The 21,285-nt window shown below is 44.0% G+C and overlaps 1 protein-coding gene across 1 annotated transcript in view; it reads left to right on the forward strand.

The window, feature by feature from the left end:
• LOC124802878 (serine/threonine-protein phosphatase 2A 65 kDa regulatory subunit A alpha isoform) overlaps positions 1-21,285 on the forward strand; it is a 117,040-nt gene that overhangs the window by 11,213 nt on the left and 84,542 nt on the right. Inside the window, exon 3 of the mRNA XM_047263922.1 lies at positions 19,356-19,575. Coding sequence (XP_047119878.1) covers positions 19,356-19,575 — 220 coding nt within the window. The remainder of the gene's footprint in view (positions 1-19,355; positions 19,576-21,285) is intronic.

Below are 21,285 nucleotides of genomic sequence, written 5' to 3' on the forward strand. Positions count from 1 at the left end.
TATATATATATATATATATAAAATTTCTGACTTCCAGCCTTGCATCTCAATCCTTCTTAAAAAACCTTAATCGTACACCCAACATCACCACTGCTGAAGCCCAGGCTATCCGTGATCTGAAGGCTGACCGATCCATCGTCATTCTTCCGGCGGACAAGGGTTCCACGACCGTGGTACTTGATCGTCGGGAGTATGTGGCTGAGGGACTGCGTCAGCTTTCAGACAACACCACATACAAAGTTTGCCAAGGTAACCCCATTCCCGATGTCCAGGCGGAGCTTCAAGGAATCCTCAGAACCTTAGGCCCCCTGCAAAACCTATCACCTGACTCCATCAACCTCCTGACCCCACCGACACCCCGCACCCCTACCTTCTACCTTCTTCCTAAAATTCACAAACCCAATCATCCCGGCCGCCCCATTGTAGCTGGTTACCAAGCCCCCACAGAACGTATCTCTGCCTACGTAGATCAACACCTTCAACCCATTACATGCAGTCTCCCATCCTTCATCAAGGACACCAACCACTTCCTTGAACGCCTGGAATCCTTACCCAATCTGTTACCCCCGGAAACCATCCTTGTAACCATTGATGCCACGTCCTTATACACAAATATTCCGCACGTCCAGGGCCTCGCTGCGATGGAGCATTTCCTTTCACGCCGATCACCTGCCACCCTACCTAAAACCTCTTTCCTCATCACCTTAGCCAGCTTCATCCTGACCCACAACTTCTTCACTTTTGAGGGCCAGACATACCAACAATTAAAGGGAACAGCCATGGGCACCAGGATGGCCCCCTCGTACGCCAACCTATTCATGGGTCGCTTAGAGGAAGCCTTCTTGGTTACCCAAGTCTGCCAACCCAAAGTTTGGTACAGATTTATTGATGACATCTTCATGATCTGGACTCACAGTGAAGAAGAACTCCAGAACTTCCTCTCCAACCTCAACTCCTTTGGTTCCATCAGTTTCACCTGGTCCTACTCCAAATCCCATGCCACTTTCCTTGACGTTGACCTCCACCTGTCCAATGGCCAACTTCACACATCCGTCCACATCAAACCCACCAACAAGCAACAGTACCTCCATTATGACAGCTGCCACCCATTCCACATCAAACGGTCCCTTCCCTACAGCCTAGGTCTTCGTGGCAAACGAATCTGCTCCAGTCCGGAATCCCTGAATCATTACACCAACAACCTGAAAACAGCTTACGCATCCCGCAACTACCCTCCCGACCTGGTACAGAAGCAAATAACCAGAGCCACTTCCTCGTCCCCTCAAACCCAGAATCCCCCACAGAAGAACCACAAAAGTGCCCCACTTGTGACAGGATACTTTCCGGGACTGGACCATACTCTGAATGTGGCTCTCCAGCAGGGATACGACTTCCTCAAATCCTGCCCTGAAATGAGATCCATCCTTCATGAAATCCTCCCCACTCCGCCAAGAGTGTCTTTCCGCCGTCCACCTAACCTTCGTAACCTGTTAGTTCATCCCTATGAAATCCCCAAACCACCTTCCCTACCCTCTGGCTCCTATCCTTGTAACCGCCCCCGATGCAAAACCTGTCCCATGCACCCTCCCACCACCACCTACTCCAGTCCTGTAACCCGGAAGGTGTACACGATCAGAGGCAGAGCCACGTGTGAAAGCACCCACGTGATTTACCAACTGACCTGCCTACACTGTGATGCATTCTATGTGGGAATGACCAGCAACAAACTGTCCATTCGCATGAATGGACACAGGCAGACAGTGTTTGTTGGTAATGAGGATCACCCTGTGGCTAAATATGCCTTGGTGCACAGCCAGCACATCTTGGCACAGTGTTACACCGTCCGGGTTATCTGGATACTTCCCACCAACACCAACCTATCCGAACTCCGGAGATGGGAACTTGCCCTTCAGTATATCCTCTCTTCTCGTCATCCGCCAGGCCTCAATCTCCGCTAATTTCAAGTTGCCACCACTCATACCTCACCTGTCTTTCTACAACTTCTTTGCCTCTACACTTCTGCCTCGACTGACATCTCTGCCCAAACTCTTTGTCTTTAAATATGTCTGCTTGTGTCTGTATGTGTGGATGGATATGTGCGTGTGTGCGAGTGTATACCTGTCCTTTTTTCCCCCTAAGGTAAGTCTTTCCGCTCCCGGGATTGGAATGACTCCTTACCCTCTCCCTTAAAACCCACTTCCTTTCGTCTTTCCCTCTCCTTCCCTCTTTCCTGATGAGGCAACAATTTGTTGCGAAAGCTTGAATTTTGTGTGTATGTTTGTGCTTGTTTGTGTGTCTATCGACCTGCCAGCACTTTTGTTCGGTAAGTCACCTCATCTTTGTATTTATATATAATTTTTCCCACGTGGAATGTTTCCTTCCATTTTATATATATATATATATATATTCCTTTCACGCCAATCACCTGCCGCCCTACCTAAAACCTCTTTCCTCATTACCTTAGCCAGCTTCATCCTGACCCACAACTTCTTCACTTTTGAAGGCCAGACATACCAACAATTAAAGGGAACAGCCATGGGTACCAGGATGGCCCCCTCGTATGCCAACCTATTCATGGGTCGCTTAGAGGAAGCCTTCCTGGTTACCCAGGCCTGCCAACCCGAAGTTTGGTACAGATTTATTGATGACATTTTCGTGATCTGGACTCACAGTGAAGAAGAACTCCAGAATTTCCTCTCCAACCTTAACTCCTTTGGTTCCATCAGATTCACCTGGTCCTACTCCAAATCCCATGCCACTTTCCTTGACGTTGACCTCCACCTGTCCAATGGCCAGCTTCACACGTCCGTCCACATTAAACCCACCAACAAGCAACAGTACCTCCATTATGACAGCTGCCACCCATTCCACATCAAACGGTCCCTTCCCTACAGCCTTGGTCTTCGTGGCAAACGAATCTGCTCCAGTCCGGAATCCTTGAACCATTACACCAACAACCTGAAAACAGCTTTTGCATCCCGTAACTACCCTCCCGACCTGGTACAGAAGCAAATAACCAGAGCCACATCCTCATCTCCTCAAACCCGGAACCTTCCACAGAAGAACCCCAAAAGTGCCCCACTTGTGACGGGATACTTTCCGGGACTGGATCAGATTCTGAATGTGGCTCTCCAGCAGGGATACGACTTCCTCAAATCCTGCCCTGAAATGAGATCCATCCTTCATGAAATCCTCCCCACTCCACCAAGAGTGTCTTTCCGCCGTCCACCTAACCTTCGCAACCTCTTAGTTCATCCCTATGAAATCCCCAAACCACCTTCCCTACCCTCTGGCTCCTACCCCTGTAACCGCCCCCGGTGTAAAACCTGTCCCATGCACCCTCCCACCACCACCTATTCCAGTCCTGTAACCCGGAAGGTGTACACGATCAAAGGCAGAGCCACGTGTGAAAGCACCCACGTGATTTACCAACTGACCTGCCTACACTGTGAAGCGTTCTATGTGGGAATGACCAGCAACAAACTGTCCATTCGCATGAATGGACACAGGCAGACAGTGTTTGTTGGTAATGAGGATCACCCTGTGGCTAAACATGCCTTGGTGCACGGCCAGCACATCTTGGCACAGTGTTACACCGTCCGGGTTATCTGGATACTTCCCACTAACACCAACCTGTCAGAACTCCGGAGATGGGAACTTGCCCTTCAGCATATCCTTTCTTCTCGCTATCCGCCAGGCCTCAATCTCCGCTAATTTCTAATTTCAATTTGCCGCCGCTCATACCTCACCTGTCTTTCAACTTCATCTTTGCCTCTGTACATCTGCCCCGACTGACATCTCTGCCCAAAAGGGATATGTGTGTGTGTGCGAGTGTATACCTGTCCTTTTTTCCCTATAAGGTAAGTCTTTCCGCTCCCGGGATTGGAATGACTCCTTACCCTCTCCCTTAAAACCCATATCCTTTTGTCTTTCCTTCTCCTTCCCTCTTTCCTGACGAGGCAACCATTGGTTGCGAAAGCTAGAATTTTGTGTGTATGTTTGTGTTTGTTTGTGTGTCTATCGACCTGTCAGCGCTTTTGTTTGGTAAGTTTCATCATCTTTCTTTTTCGATATATATATATATATATAATTTAAAACTTATATTCTGCAGAACCAGTCCCAACGTTGATCTTCAGCCTTCAAAAAGCTTGTTGTACAAAGCTTATCTAACATAGGCCAGTCTGTTGTATGATAATTTTATCTGTGACACCAAACCATCTCGTGTGTGAAAGCATCCAGGTTTGTTACGCGTTTCTACATACTTTATTTGTTGCTTGGCGTATGAAGACAAGAGGGTCCTGCTTCAGTTCTTTCTGTTTTGTATTTCTCTTTATTAATACAAAGTACAGTCATTTCATATTAATACGATGTACGATTTGTTCACTAACCTTAACTGCACCTGCAGTTCACGTGGCTACTTTGGAAACCAGTAAGAGGGGTCCACCATTTTCGGCTTTCTTCTCTGACGTGTATCCTGGGTCTACCCCTTTTCTTTCACATTTCATCAGAGATGATAAAACTACACAAAAAAAATACATGAACAACGATGGTAATAGAATAATACGCCCAAGCCAAACAATGGAAGTGAAGTGAGCACCTGGTGTGGTAGTTCGGCAATGGGGAATAGTTTGAGCATGATGTTCAACACTGTGTTCAGAAGAAGGCAGCTCCAGTGTGTAAAGCGTCAACCATCAGGTAGTTTCAATCAGACTAAAAGTCATTATAATTCACTGACTGTGGCTGGACAGGTTTACAGCTACATCTATACTTTGCAAACCACCATATGGTGCATGGCAGAAGGTATGTTATCTTGCACCAGTTATTAGTGTTTCTTCCTCTTCCATTCATATATGGAGTGTGGGAAGAATGATTGATTGAATACCTCTGTGCGTGCTGTAATTATTCTAATTTTTTCCTCATGGTACCTATGTGAGTGACTCGCAGAGGTTGTAGTGTATTCCTAGAGTAATCATTTAAAGCTGGTTCTTGTAACTTGTTAATAGACGTCTTGGGATAGTTTACATCTGTCTTAAAGAGTGCTATTTCAGTTCCTTCAGCACCATTTAGAGCAAGTTGCCAATCGCTGCACCACGTTGAAATCTTATCAAGATCTGACTGAATATTTATGCAATGTCTTTCAGGTAGTACTTCATTATAGACAACTGCATCATCTGCAAAAAGCCTGATTTTATTGTTAATATAGTTTGCAAGGTCATTAATATACAACAAAAACAGCAAGGGTCCCAATACACTTCCCTGAGGCACACCTGCAGTTACTTCATCTGACGATGACTTTCCATCCAAGATTGCATGCTGTGTCCTGCCTACCAAAAGGTCCTCAATCCAGTCAAATATTTCAGTTAATACCCCATATAATCGTACTTTTGACAATAAGCGTAGGTACAGTACTGAGTCAAATGCTTTCCAGAAATTAAGAAACACTGCATCTACCAAGTTGCCTTGGTCCAAAGCTTTCAGTATGTCGTGTGAGAAAGCTGCAAGTTGGGTTTCACATGATCGATGTTTTCGAAATCCGTACCTGTTGGAATTGTCGAGGTATTTATGTTAAAGATACCTCATTATGTTGAAGCTCAGAATATGTCCTAAGATTCTATAACAAATTGCTGTCAAGAATACTGAATGGTAGTTATGTGGATCACTTCTACTACCCTTCTTGTAGACAGTTGCAACCTACGCTGTTTTCCAAGAACTGGGCATGGTTTTTTGTTCGAGGGATGTGTGCTACATTATATTTAGAAGAGGGGCTAACTCAATCACAAATTCAGTGTAGAATCTGATAAGGATTTCTTTGGACCATGGAGCTTTGTTCAGTTTCAACGATTTCAGCCAACATTTGAAAATGGAGTTAAGCATTTTTGCTTTTGTTTTGTAACCCCCCCCCCCCCCCCCCCCCCCCAATTTCATTTCCTGTATTATTCGTTAGGAACTGGAAACTAACTTTGGTGCTACTAATAGCCTTTACATATGACCAGAATTTCTTTGGTTTCTGAGAAAGATCACTTGACAATATTGTGCTGTGGTAGCCATTGAAGGCATCAAGCATTGCTCTTTTCATAGCCAAATTAATTTCATTCAGCATCTCTGTGCACTGTTTAATCTTTCGACCAACTTTGTTGTATGGGAGCGAAAGCTGGGTGGATTCAGGTTACCTTATCAACAAGGTTTAGGTTACGGATATGAAAGTAGCTAGGATGATTGCAGGTACTAGTAGATGGGAACAATGACAGGAGGGTGTCCACAATGAGGAAATCAAAGAAAAACTGGGAATGAACTCTATAGATGTAGCAGTCAGGGCGAACAGGCTTAGATGGTGGGGTCATGTTACATGCATGGGAGAAGCAAGATTACCAAGAGACTCATGGGTTCAGCAGTAGAGGGTAGGAGGAGTCGGGGCAGACCAAGGAGAAGGTACCTGCATTCGGTTAAGAATGATTTTGAAGTAATAGGTTTAACATCAGAAGAGGCACCAATGTTAGCACTGAATAGGAGATCGTGGAGGAATTTTATAAGGGGGACTATGCTCCAGACTGAATGCTGAAAGGCATAATCAGTCTTAAATGATGATGATGATGATGATGATGATATCTCTGTCTCTAGCCCTACTATTTGTTTTATACTTATTGTGCAGTAATCTGTTTCCTTAGAAGTTTCTTTGCAGTGACTATATACTACAGAGGTTCCCTTCCATTATGAACTGTTCTACTGGGTACTTACCTATCCAATGCATGGTCAGCTATTCTTTTAAACTTAAGTGAGAATTCCTGTACATGATCCTGTCCTGTACTGAAAGTTTGAAGTTCCTCATTGATATATGACACTACCTATTTTTTATATAAGTTACTGAACATGTATATCTTTCTGCTTGTTTTCGTTGTCCTTTGCACTTTGGTAATCATTGTTGCTACAACTGATCATGGTCACTGGTACCAGTTTCCATGCACACATCCTCAAAGAGGTCAGGTCTATTTGTTGCCATTAGATCCAATATATTTCTCTGAGTTGGGTTCCTGTCTGTCTATTCTAGATAGTTTTCAGAGAAGGCATTTAGTAAAGTTTCACATGATGTCTTGCCATGGCCACTTCTAACGAAACTATAATTTTCTCATTTAATTGTTTGGTGGTTAAAGTATCCACCGATGATTACAATATGATTGGGGAACTTATGTACAAATGAACTGAGGTTTCCTCTAGAGTTTTTGGTTACATCTGGAGAGTGGTCTTCTGAATTATAAAAGGATCCAATTATCATTCTGTGCCCAACCCTGAGACTTCATCTTGCCCAGACAATCTCACATGCAGCCTTGATTTCTATATTGGTGGTAATGGGTTTCTTGTCCATTTCCCATTAGCCTATCTTTCTGTGACATTTTAGTGTTTATGTATTGAAACCATTACTAAAACTAAGATAACATACAAGAAACATTACACAACAATGATGTTATAAACATCTAGACAGCTCTTAACTATTTCCAGTTCGTGACTTCACATGTGGTGGTATCATGTTGACAGTCTACAATTTCAGTTGTAGAGAAAAATTCATTTGCAGAATATAGTGACTATTGCGTGAGCACACGCATCAGTCTAAATCTGAACATCCTCAATGGCAATGTTTGAACATCTGGCAGGAGGTGGGTGAACATCTTCAGGGGTGCAGTGAGAAAACTGTCAAGAGTCTTACTTGGTCGAAAGTTTACAATATCAATGTCGGCCTTATTTCCTTTGTTGTAGTTGGGTGTCTCTTGTAGAAGGGTCCTTGGTTTTCTTGTATGTAGACAAGATTCTTGAATACATACTGGCCAATATTGTCATTAATCCCAGCTGCTTGAAAATGGGTCTGCACTGGTCAAATGTCTTGCAGCAAGATTTATCAGGGTTGCCACAGGTCCTGGAAAGCAGGGGATATCAGGCAATTTCAAATGTGTCAGAGAAATCAGGAATATTTGGAAAAAACACTTGAAAAATCTCATTTTTTGTCTCATTAGATGAAATGGTTTGTGAGATGCCATGCATCGTCAGTGGTTGGGTGCGGCTGAGCACGTTTGCTGCTTGCCTACTCCCTCATCCCTACTACTTCTCCCCTTCCTACCACTCCCCTCAGTTTGCAGTCAGTGCTTCCACCGCTTGTCGCCTGTAGCCTAGCAGCTACAGATGAGAGGCACGGAGGTGTGAGGAGTGGTTTGTTTGGATCCGATTCTCAGAGATTATAGACACAGCTGCCGGAGACAGCAGTCATGTGTGCAAGAGTGGTGTGTGTGGGGGGGGACCGTTTTCTGTGTGAATGTGTGTGCGCGCGCTTGTTTTCTGACAAAGGCTAACAGTCGAAAAATTTGTTGAGAGATTGTGATTGTCTTTCCTACATGCCTGTCTGCGGCTCATTGATCATCTTTTGTTGTTACCCATCCTCATTATTGATTCTCAGAGTATTTGCACAAGTTATCTGTTGCTTGAATTGATCATCGTGGTCCCATTTCATCTACATACTGTCTGTGACTTCTGAATAGCTGGCCACACCAGTGGATTTCTGTAAAAGGCCAAAACTGCAGGCTGTTTCTGTGGGTATCTCTAACGGATCGGACTGCTGGTCTGAAACCTTCGTTTCCCATTAACATGCAGGTCCTGCCCATCAGGTCTAGTCTCACTGACCTGACCGCAGGCCAGGTCTGTTTGCACCCCAGGGGACTCCACTCTTCATCAGGTTTGTGCCTGGCTCCTATCGGGCTCCAGCTTTTGCAGCATTTTTCTGACCGCAGGCCAGGTCTGTTTGCACCCCAGGGGACTCCACTCTTCATCAGGTTTGTGCCTGGCTCCTATCGGGCTCCAGCTTTTGTAGCATTTTTCCCTTCTGTGCTGTATGTCTATCTTCTTGCTATTCTTTTTCCCCTCCCTTGGGGAACATGTCTGGGGTGTTATTGGGAATGTTGTGCATTATCTGTCGCTGACGTAAGAACAGTCTCACCATTGTTTTTCACTTGCTTTTCCTTTCTGTGTTTCCCTTCTCTCTTTCCTCCACTGCGGCATTTGAGGTTTCTCTTTTTCTTCTTCCTCCCTGTGCCCTCCTGAAGGCTGGCCCATGTATCTGACGCATAACGGGTGACTGGGTAACGCGTAATTTCCAACCTCAGGTTGATAGGTAGGGTTCGCACGTACCCCCTGGTACAGGATAGGCCTATGGCAGGGGATAGCCTGAGCTGCTGCCTTCCCGCATTGCCGATTGGTCCCTCTGTCAGATGTTCGGAAGGTGTGACCTAAGTGTGAACAATCACCTGAGGTAGGTGCGCCTGCTTGTGAAGCCCCCCCCTCCCCAGTTGGAAGGAGCACGCTGTCGGAGACGCTGGCAATCGTGAGGATTATCTCGTAATGAGTCAATCATCTTCACAATCAACAGCTACAAAACATAAACGAAATGAAGCTAATGATTCAAAGACCCTTCCTGCTGCACCGCAGTTCCTCGCGGTCTCACATACTGAAGACGGTCAGTCCTTCACCATGGTAAATCCCCTTATTATTCAGAAAGGTGTTGATGGAGTTGCCAGTCGTGTGAAATCCTGCTCTTGTTTATGGAATGGCACTTTGCTTTTGGAGACCACTTCTGATTCTCAAGCACAACAACTGCTTGCCACCTCGCTTCTCCATGGCTACCCTGTTCATGTTGAGGCCCATAGAACTTTGAATTCTTCCTGTGGTGTTATTTACACTTGGCTGCTCTATGGTCTAACCAAGGCCGAAATCCAATCTTACCTCTCTGATCAGGGTGTCATTGCCATCCACCGGGTAATGAAAAAAGTAGGTTCCTCCTTAGTGCCCGCCTGCACTTTTTTTTTTTCTTCTTCCCTTCTTTGAAAGAGTGGTTCTTCTGTCAAAGATCAAATCAGGCTATGAAAGTATCACATTTCGGCCATACATTCCGAACCCAATGCGCTGCTATCAGTGTCATCGTTTCAACCACACTAGAATGTCTTGTCGATACCCAGCCAAATGTGTAACCTGTGGTAGGTAAGCGCATGAGGATGTTTGTCCAGCTCCTCCCCACTGTATCAACTGCAATGGCAGCCATGCCGCCTCCTATCGGGATTGTCCTGCATGTCTTGATGAGCTGGCTGTCAAAGAGATACGGGTAAAGGAAAAAGTGCCTTACACATTCGCTCGCAAGTAATTGGCTAGTCGCAAATCCTGCATTCTCCCGTGTGGCACCTATATTTTTGTTCTTGTTACCCCTCACTCCATAAAGGACACAGCCAATCAGATGTGTGACCCCTCTAATTCAGCTCTGAGGTTGTGAAATCACCCGGTGTCCAAGTAGCATCGCCATGCCCCCATCCAGCTGTGCAATAAGCCATCAAACTCTTTCCTCAAGGGGCAAAGCCATCAGCTCCACAACTGATAGGCCGGAAAGGACAGAACGATTACTTCCATGAAGACTTATACGTCCCTCCAGCCAACCAACACCCGAGTCTTCCTCTAACTGGAAAGGCTCGAAGTAGTCCAACAAAGGCAAACGGTCTTCTCTTTCACCGACTTGCAGATCCTCTTTGATGGTGTCACCATGTGATACCTTAGCGTGACTGGCCTCTGTGTGGCCAGTGTGCACCACCAACCGTTTTTCAGTGTTGGTCTCCACAGACTGACAAAACAAGCAATCCAGTGCTCCTGTTGACCCCATGGAGTAGGATCCTCCTGCTTCTGTGCCCTGTAGTAGCGACTCTTCACAGGCTGTCACTTTGCAGCCGCCTACGTGACACTCCATCTCTTCCTCATCATGAGCCCCCTCCAATGGAACGTTCGCGGCCTGTGGTCCCACACAGAGGATTTACAGCTGCTTTTAGCATTGCAGCGTCCCCTAGTACTCTGCCGTCAGGAAACAAAATCGCGACCTCACAACCGGTTTGAGCTTTCGTATTTCTTACTAGTTCGTTTTAACCTCCCCCTAAGGTCAGCATTCCATCTCATGAGGGCATCATGCTGCTGATACGGGATGATATTCACAGTCTACCCATCTTCAAGCTTTTGCAGATTGCCTTTTCCTTCCCCACCAGACTTTTTCCCTCTGTACCATTTATGTCCGTCCGTCATTCGATGTCACCAGGGCAGATTTCCTCCAGCTTACTAAGCAGCTACTTCCCCTATTTTTGCTACCCAGTAACTTAAATGCACATCATCTCCTTTAGGGTTCTCCCAGTACCTGTCACACAGGTGCCCTCTTTGCTGACCTTCTTAACCAACTTAACCTCTTCTGACTTAACACTGGAGCACCCACTTTCCTTTCTGACTCCTTGCACACCTATTCCCATTTGGACCTATCCTTCTGCACTGCCCAGCTTGCCTATCGTCTTGAGTGGTCCGTTCTTTCTGACACCTACTAGAGTGACCATTTCCCATGTGCTATCTGCGTGCACACCCAAATGGCAGCTTAGTAAGGCTGACTGGCAGCTTTACTCCTCCCTGGCGACCTTCGAAGAACAAGATTTTCCCAGTTGTGATGACGAGGTGGAATATCTCACAAACGTTATCCTTTCTGCTGCAGAACATTCCATTCCTCGCACTTCCTCTTTACCATGTTGTGCCCCAGTCCTGTGGTGGACTGAGGCATGTTGCGACGCAATTCGTGCGTGGAGACATGCTCTCTGCATTTTTGACTGTCATCCTACGATGGCAAACTGCATTCATTATGAACAGTTGTGTGCACAGTGTCGTTATATTCTTCAGGATAGCAAAAGAGCTAGCTGGATTTCATTCACTAGTTATTTTAACAGTTCAACCCCTTCCTCTGTTGTGTGGGCCAACCTCTGATGGCTGGACCAAGATCCATTCGCCAATTTCTGGCCTGGCAGTAGCAGACAATGTCACCATGGACCCTATTGCTATCTCCAACACCTTGGGCCACCATTTTGCAGATATTTCGAGCTCTTCCCACTATCACCCTGCCTTCCTCCATTGGAAACAAGTGGAGGCGGCTTGGGCGATACCCTTCTCTTCTCTGAATTGTGAGTGCTACAATGCCGCCTTTACTGTGAGGGAGCTAGAACATGCTCTCAGTTCATCCCAATCCTCTGCCCCAGGGCCAGACGCCATACAAATTCAGATGTTGCAGCACCTTCCTCTTGCGGGCAAGCACTTTCTGCTTATCACGTACAATCGCATCTGGCACATTTCCTGGAGGTTGGCATGAAGCCACAGTCATACCCATACCTAACCCCAGTAAGGACAAAAACCTTCTTTCTAGCTACTGCTCCATCTCTCTTACCAGTTGCGTTTCCAAGGTGATGGAATGTATGATTAATGCCTGTCTGGTATTGTGGCTCGAGTCACGAATGCACAGTGTGGGTTTTCAGTGCGGCGTTCTGCAGTTGACCATCTCTTTACTTTGTCCACCCATGTCATGAATGGTTTTCTGCGGAAATCCCAGACTGTGGCAGTGTTTTTCGTTTGGAGAAGGCCTACGACACATGCTGGAGAACTGGTGTCGTCCATACTCCTTACACATAGGGCTTTGTTGGACACCTTTATTGAGGGAAAACTGTGTGCCTTAGGGTTCTGTCCTGAGTGTCATCCTCTTGCTATCGCCATTAACCCTATAATGGCCTGTCTCCCACCTGGCAGTTCTGGTTCCCCTTGTTGACGATTTTGCCATCTATTGCTGTTCTTTACGGACCTGTCTCACTGAGCATTGTCTTCAGCAATGTCTTGATTGTCTTTACTCCAGGAACATCGACAGTGGCTTTTGCTTTTCCACTGAGAAAACCTCTTCTTGAATTTCTGACGACACCATTGGTTTCTCCCCTTCTGTTCGTTGAAATTACTACGAAATTCGTAGGGCTCATGCTCGATACGAAACTGTCTTGGTCCTCCCATATGTCTTACCTGGCGGCTACCTGTACGCGGTTCCTCAATGTCCTACTTGTCTTCAATGGTACTTCCTGGGGTGCCAATCGAATCACCCTCCTGTTCGTACCGATCCCTTGGCGACTTCCAGCACACTGCTCAGTATTTACCGCCAAGCTCTTTGCCCTGTATCAGGCCAAGGAGTACATCAAGTGACTCAGCCTTTTCGATTGTGTCCTCTGCTCAGACTCACTCAGCACCCTTCAAAGTCTATGTTCACTGTACACTGCCCATCTCTTAGTGCAGTGGTTCCAGGAAAACTGTCACTTGCTCACTCTTTGTGGAGCCAGTGTGGTGTATCTGTGGATTCTTGGTCATGGTGTGCCAGGAAGCGAGGTTGGTGACGCTGCTGCCAAGGCTGCAGTCCTCATACCTAAGCCCGCTAATTCCTATATACCCTCCGATGATCTCTGTATTGCCGTCTGTCAGGAGGTGGTGTCCCTTTGGCATCGCCAATGGTCCTCCCTTCACGAGAATAAGCTCCAGCGTATTCTCCCAGCGGCTCGGATGAGCTCTCAGCTATCCCGCTGGGAGGAGGTCATTTTAACTAGGCTGCCTATTGGGCACTGCCTTTTTAGCCATAATCACTTGATAAGTGGTGCTACCCCACCACTTTGTACAAATTTTGCACAAGTTTTAACTGTCACTTCCTGACGGAATGCCCATTTTCTAACTGTTAACATTCCCGCTTGGGTTTGCCATCTGAGTTATCAGCCATTTTAGCAAATGACGCGTGGGCTGTCGACCTTGTTTTACTTTTTATCCGCCACAGCAATATGGCAAAGGCCATTTAATTTTTAGTTTTGGACCTCTGTTTCTGTATGGTGTCTTTTTTCGCCCTTTCTCCACATGCCTGTTTTTAGCTGTCTTCTCTTACGTCAGTTGGGACCAACATGTCTTTTTTAACTCCTCTCTGTCTTCATGTTCTATAGTTTTGACTTGGGTGCATATGACCCAAGTTGTTTTTTGCGCTCTAAACCAAAACAAATTCGATCCAAATGTGTTTGTGCGTGGCATAATGCAGCGGATTTTCGTGGTTTATCCATGGACCTAGGCATTCAGTGCTCCTCGCCAGGCCAGAGGCTAAGGGCGATGTATTTCAGAAATTGTGTCTGTGTCACTGCAAGAACGTTGCATGGTGTGGCATTTTATAGACAGTTTATTGATTCTAGTACATTTTCGCACTTCAGAAGTAGTTTATATATTAGAAATTGTGGACGATAAGAAGAAAATTCTGGCAGTTTGTACGCTATGTACTCATTGCTCGAAAGACAAATCACATAATACCTGTAAAATAATAGATGTAACACAGTGAATACTAACTGACAGTAATAAACATAGCAGAACCAACATTTTATTGGCAGTCACCTATATTGTTGGTTTACACAATTCTTCCCACCTAATACACTTCTTTCAAGAGGCCTATTTTTTCTGGAATCAGTGAAGGTATTTTAAATCTGTATTGCCACTCCAAGGATGAATATTTTTGTCCCCATATGTGTTTCGTTTTGTTGTTGTTGTTGTTGTTGTTGTGGTCTTCAGTCCTGAGACTGGTTCGATGCAGCTCTCCATGCTACCCTATCCTGTGCAAGCTTCATCATCTCCCAGTACCTACTGCAGCCTACATCCTTCTGAATCTGCTTAGTGTATTCATCTCTTGGTCTCCCTCTACGATTTTTACGCTCCACGCTGCTCTCCAGTGCTAAAATTGTGATCGCTTGATGCCTCAGAACATGTCCTACTAACCGGTCCCTTCTTTTTGTCAAGTTGTGCCACATACTCCTCCCCAATTCTATTCAATACCTCCTCATTAGTTATGTGATCTACCCATCTAATCTTCAGCATTCTTCTGTAGCACCACATTTCGAAAGCTTCTATTCTCTTCTCGTCCAAACTATTTATCGTCCATGTTTCACTTCCATACATGGCTACACTCCATACAAATACTTTCAGAAACAACTACGTGACACTTAAATCTATACTCGATGTTAACAAATTTCTCTTCTTCAGAAACGCTTTCGTGGTTCATGGTGTGGGTTTCTGTTGTCATGTCCTAGTTCATGAACCACGGGCAACGTATGAGTGGCCAAGTAAGTGGTCCTGACAGTCGGGATACCAGTTACTTTGGAATAAGGCTGGGCATCTCAGACATATTCTGAGTAGTGGTCACCTTTGTGCTCAGATGGCAAAGACTACCAAATCCACTGGTTAGTCTCTCAACCGTTAGGGGTAAAACTCAATGGCACCCGGGGCAAGTAAGGCTAGCAACCTGCTTCCCTGGTACTTTAAATATGATGCTGGCAACAATCAGAGCAAAATGCCTCGGACCTTTGGAGGTGACGGAGTCCCACCTCTAATTGGCAAACCAGGGACTCCTGAGATACGACTCGGCAAACAAATGGTAACGAGATGGGGAGCTATTAATATCAATGGGGGCTACTCTGGGAAGAAGGTAGAGCTGGCAGAGGCTGCAAGTAAGATGGGGTTGGATGTTTTAGCTGTTAGTGACATTCAGGTAAGGGGTGAGAAAGAAGAGGAAGTGGGAAAATACAAGGTCTACCTGTCAGGAGTCAAAGTAGGAATAGCACAATGGGGTGTAGGGCTTTACATCAGGAAAGAAATGGAACCCAGCGTAGTTGCAATAAGGTATGTAAACGAACGACTGATGTGGATAGATTTGACAGTGTCTAGCAAGAAAATTAGGATTGTGTCAGTATATTCGCATTGTGAAGGGGCAGATCAAGATAAGATGGATAGTTTTTATGACGCACTCAGTGATGTAGTTGTTAGAGTAAAGGACAAGGACAGTGTTCTGCTCATGGGTGATTTTAATGCCAGGATTGGAAATCGAACAGAAGGGTATGAAAAAGTTATGGGTAAATTTGGGGAGGATATGGAGGCCAACAGGAACGGGAAACAACTCTTGGATTACATCTTGGGTTGTCGGGTGTTCTGCCGGATATCAGCGTCGTACTTGCACGATATTTCGGTCATGTAGCTCGTGGCCTTCATCAGGTGCGACCTGAGACTACTCCTCGAGTGGACCTGGTCCAGTATTTATGCCTATGGCCTTCTCCCTCCACCAACGGCTGCAGGCACTTCCTCTGTGGTCCGCACCCATTCCCTGCGACCTGCTGGAGCGTTGCTGCTCCGTTTTCCATCTGCTGCTGTTCTAGGTGTATAAACTTGTACTACTGTAGTAGGCGTGGGCTTCGTGTCTATCTTGGCCACAGTAATGCGTTCATTATGCTGTTTGTAGTAGCTTATCTGTACTCCTATTTTTTTTATTCATTATTAAACCTACTCCTGCATTACCCCTATTTGATTTTGTATTTATAACCCTGTATTCACCTGACCAAAAGTATTGTTCCTCCTGCCACCGAACTTCACTAATTCCCACTATATCTAACTTGAACCTATCCATTTCCTTTTTTAAATTTTCTAACCTACCTGCCCGATTAAGGGATCAGACATTTCACACTCCAATCTGTTGAACGCCAGTTTTCTTTCTCCTGATAAGGGTGTCCTCTGAGTAGTCCCCGCCTGGAAATCCGAATGGGGGACTATTTTACCTCGGGAATATTTTACCCAAGAGGACGCCATTATCATTTATCCATACAGTAAAGCTGCATGCCCTCAGGAAAAATCACGGCTGTAGTTTCCCCTTGCTTTCAGCCGTTTGCAGTACCAGCACAGCAAGGCCGTTTTGGTTAATGTTGCAAGGCCAGGTCAGTCAATCATCCAGACTGTTGCCCCTGCGACTACTGAAAAGGCTGCTGCCCCTTTTCAGGAACCACACGTTTGTCTGGCCTGTCAACAGATACCCCTCCGTTGTGGTTGCACATACGGTATGGCCATCTGTATCACTGAGGCACGCAAACCTCCCCACCAACGGCAAGGTCCATGGTTTATGGGGAAGGGTTTTGTTTTATTGAAATGAAATAACATCAGTGGTATTAATGAAACACACATACCATCTAGCTTGCTTTCTCCATCTAAAAACAGTTCATTACAAAAATTTTGATGTTAGTACTTAATATTTTTATTCACATTAGGAAATGCCATCTGCTTGCAAGTTTCATTTAGATATTTCCTTTTTTGGCACTACTGTATCTTTTACCGTAGCTACAAAGACGGATGTCAAGTTAACGTCTTTACTTACCCTTCAGATCTCAAAATTTGTCAGTGAAATATTCTAAAACTAGTCTGCAAATCAGGGAATTTCCCTTGGGGGTACTTGTGGGAACCCTGATTTTTTTTTTACAGCCTTCTTGCATAGGAACAAGGTGTTTACTTCCAGTAGTATGCTCCCACAGCAGCAGTCCATATATGATGTCTGTGGAACACTGCATAATATATTGTGATTTGTGTTTCCTGGGGGGATAAATTACTCTTGAGAGATTAGAACACACATGTGCAGTGTGTTCAGTCCACGTCAACTTGTTGTACTTTGCAATTTCCTGGAGTTTGATGCTGTAAATATTTTCTGTGGGTCCACTGTCACAAAGTTTGTATAATATTTTCTGGGTTTTATCTTGATCAAATTTCATTAAATTTTCTTTCTTTTGGCTGCCTCAAACAAAATTTCAGTGTCCTTCAGTGCCTTTGTTGAATTTTGAACCTTAGTCATTAACGTTGTATCATCTGCAAAGAGCAGAGTACAACCATGACAGCTTAAGTCATTGGCAGACATTAAAAAGAGTAGAAGGCCAAGTACAAAGCTCTGCAGTATACTGTGTTAGTGTCATCTCATGAGACATCGCTATTTGGATATGAACACTCCACCGTCTGTCTCGTAGATAAGGTAATAGTGTCTCAAAAATGAAGCCGTTTATACCATCAGATTTTTTATTTTTCCGACAATGTCTTACGAGAGATGCAATCAAATACAAGAAGAATTAAAGCCATGCAGTTCTTTCCTTCAAATGCTTCCATTATTTTCGTTATTACATTAAGCATTGCAGTAAATGTAGATTTCCGTCTTCTAAATCCGTGTTGGTTATCCAGGAAGAGGCTGTCTTCGTAATAATATAAGTTGGTATTTCATTATAGTTTCAATCACTTTTGCTAGTATAGGAGTTACAAGAATTGGTCTATAGCTGGGTGGACTGCTGTGATTGCCTTTTTTATATACTGATGCTGTCTTTGCCAGTTTTAAAAGTTTGGAAAAGTACCAACCTAAAGGCATCCATTAATGACAGCAACCAAAGGTTCTGCAACATCAGATACAGTATCCTTCGGAGTAGCTCATTACATACCTTACATATAAATGCGCTACCAGTGTGTTCAAAATCTTTCAGAATTTGCGCTGTGCCCTGTAGGAGTACTTTCTACCCCCTGGTCAAGTGAAACTATTGCTGATGCTTATATTGCTTGTAATATCAGTTTCTAAATCTGCTACTTGGCCTACATTATTTCCAACACCAATAAAATATTTCTTATAATCATCAGGGCCGTAGGCATTTAATAGGGCAGAGTCCGTTCATTAACCAGTTCCCAGGCTGATTTGCACAGGTTGCAGACTTCAGAAATGAACTTATTATTGTGTGCCTGCTTGGCTGCTTCTGCTTCCTTCCTGTAGGGTGTCTTAGCTTTCAGATAATAGCAGTGACATACCTCTGGCTCTGCCATTGGTTGCTTTTTAAACTCAGCCATATAACAGCAAAACAACACGCTTTATTTTATAGGCGAGATTGCGAACATGGGGAATGAACCACAAACAGACCACCAGGCATACCGCACCGAAAATTGGAACGCCATCTTGTGACCGCACACACTGATCGTAAATGGAACATCTCAGGACAGTTGTAATGGAATGGACCCTAGAGTGACTAGAACCCACTATGAAGGGGGACGAATAGCAGTGTCAGGTCTGATGAAAATAAGGAGTTACGGTGATATTGTGCATGGATGACACAAATACCTGGCAGAACACCTGACACCTCAAGATGTAAACAGATTGTCGGGAGAGAATGAAGGATTACTTTCTTACATTTGTTTTGCTACGATTCCCAATGTTTTCACATAGGTTCTCCTTTGTCTTTACCATATCAGTACTGATTTTGTCATCCATTTTATAGGTCAGATTTTCTCTCTGATCGTAGAATCACCTGATTAGAAATTAATTTTTTGATATTAATAAGACCATCCTTTTCGTGTTTGTAATACAGCTACATTTTTCAGATCCACCCTACTGTCAGTTCTTTTCCTGTAAGTAGTCTTGTAATGTGCATGTTGTTTGCCCAGCAATGGTGTTAAAGTGATATCTTCACAGTTAGAATGCTATTTTTATATCTTCTTATAATTTTGTTTTTTTTTAAGCCTACATCATTTATCTTTGTAAAAAAACTATTGTCAGGATGATTTAATTTTTAGTGTGATGTGTCAGTTCCATGTGACAGACATTTTCTTCTTCTTTGTCCATTCCTTTCCTTTTTTTCTCTCTCTTTCCACAGCCACCATTGGAGAACCTGGCTACTGTAGAAGAAACAGTTGTGCGCGACAAAGCTGTTGAATCTCTGAGGGCTATATCATCGCAGCACAGCCCACAGGATCTTGAAGCACATTTTGTTCCCCTAGTTCAGAGATTAGCTTCTGGTGATTGGTTTACATCACGGACATCGGCTTGTGGACTATTCAGTGTGTGCTATCCACGAGTTTCTGCTGTAGTCAAAGGTAATTTGTCCAGTCTTCACTAATTTAACAGGTGGAGGTAACACATAATCAGGCGGAAAAATTTTTGTAATGTTTCTAAAGGTGTCCTTGTATTTCACTTAACATGGGGATTTTAATTTTGAAAAAAACTGAATTGGTAAAATGTGTGTGCAGGTAATATGCCGAAAATAAGAATATTAAAATAATACCAGAAGTGTGCAAGTTCATACAGTTTCAACCAAGCTGAAAGATTTTGGAACAACTGTCCCATTCATTTTTAATGTGCAGGATTCAAGACAAGTAAAGCAGACTCATCCTCACATATCAAAAGCTTATCATTCATTGTAGTGATTTCTAAGTTATGTGTTGATAAACAGGATACCGAAAATCTTGAAATCTAATTTCAAGATAAATTTGAAAGCCCATCATACAACTTTAATTTTTAAAATGCAATATTTTGATTATATTCCAATAAAAATGTCCAAAAGCATACAAAATAAATTTATTGAATCTGTTAGATTTGAAGAATGCAAATCTTATTCCAGATCATTGATGGGACTACAATATTTGAAAGCAGTAGTTGAAAGTACTGAGAAGAGTAATTTCCATTTGTGTTAAGCAATTAGAGCACTGATGGTTGGAACATAGCTTGACCTCACCGGTCAGAAAAGTTTTCTTTAAGATCACTTGATTCTGCTCTCTCTGAGGACATCATGAAGTTGAAACAAAAACTCATATATTGTGGATGAAATTGATTAGAGCCTTGTTTATTGTTGATATATGAGCAGTAAAAGGTTCAGACAGATGTAGTGATGCAGACTTTAGTAGTACAGTAGTAGTATGACTGGTTGCTCATCGGGTGTTTGATCACTCATGCAGGTGAAGTTATTTCTTGGCTAAGTCAAAAACAAATTATTGTTGGCACATGTACTGTTAAGGCAGAACTCACTATTCTAAGAGATGATGTAAAGGGAAAAATCTGACTGAGTAATGAAAACTGCAAAATGTACCAGTTCTTCAGTTGGACGATTGAGCTATTGTGAAACTGAGAAAATGCCAATTTTTATTGTGATTCGAGAACAACCTAAGCCTGAAATTTTTAATGATGTTGACAATTTTTCTTCAAAATGTAACCATTGAAATTAACTCGACATACAGGGTGTCTCACGAAAGACTCCTGGTAGGGATCCATGGGATGCTCAGTGCGTTTTCTTGCTGTTGCCTGTGCGTGTGCCGCTTGTCGCTGTGCATAGTTCTCAGACACCAATAGTTTGTGTGTACCCTCTGCCCTGTGCTACTAAGTGTACTGGTGTTTTCTTGAGTTTTTGGTCAAATTTAATTGCTTTAAATATTGTTGATAGACATTATTATTGCAGCTGTACCAAGTCCAGGTCATTCCTTGGCCGTATGTCGCTGGGTCCAGTCCTCAGGCAGAAATACCTTGTGCACTTGTGATTGAATGTTGGGGTGTTTTGAGTTTCCTGTTGAGTTTCCATTCGGTATGGTATAAACGAAGGATCAACGTGTTTCTTGTGTTGGACTACGCAAAAACAGAAATCGTGTGTGGAATGTCTGCGCGAATTCGTATGAAAATTTCCCGAAGTTCGTTTTGCCAATGATTGGACGAAATACAGATTAGTGAGGAAATTTCAAGAGACTTGATCTGTGTTGCAGAAGTGAAGGCTTAAGAACTTTTTTTAACTGAAAATAAATTATATGAAATAGGGGAGG

The sequence above is a fragment of the Schistocerca piceifrons genome, chromosome 6, assembly GCF_021461385.2.
Source record: "Schistocerca piceifrons isolate TAMUIC-IGC-003096 chromosome 6, iqSchPice1.1, whole genome shotgun sequence".
NCBI classification, from domain to species: Eukaryota; Metazoa; Arthropoda; class Insecta; order Orthoptera; family Acrididae; genus Schistocerca; species Schistocerca piceifrons.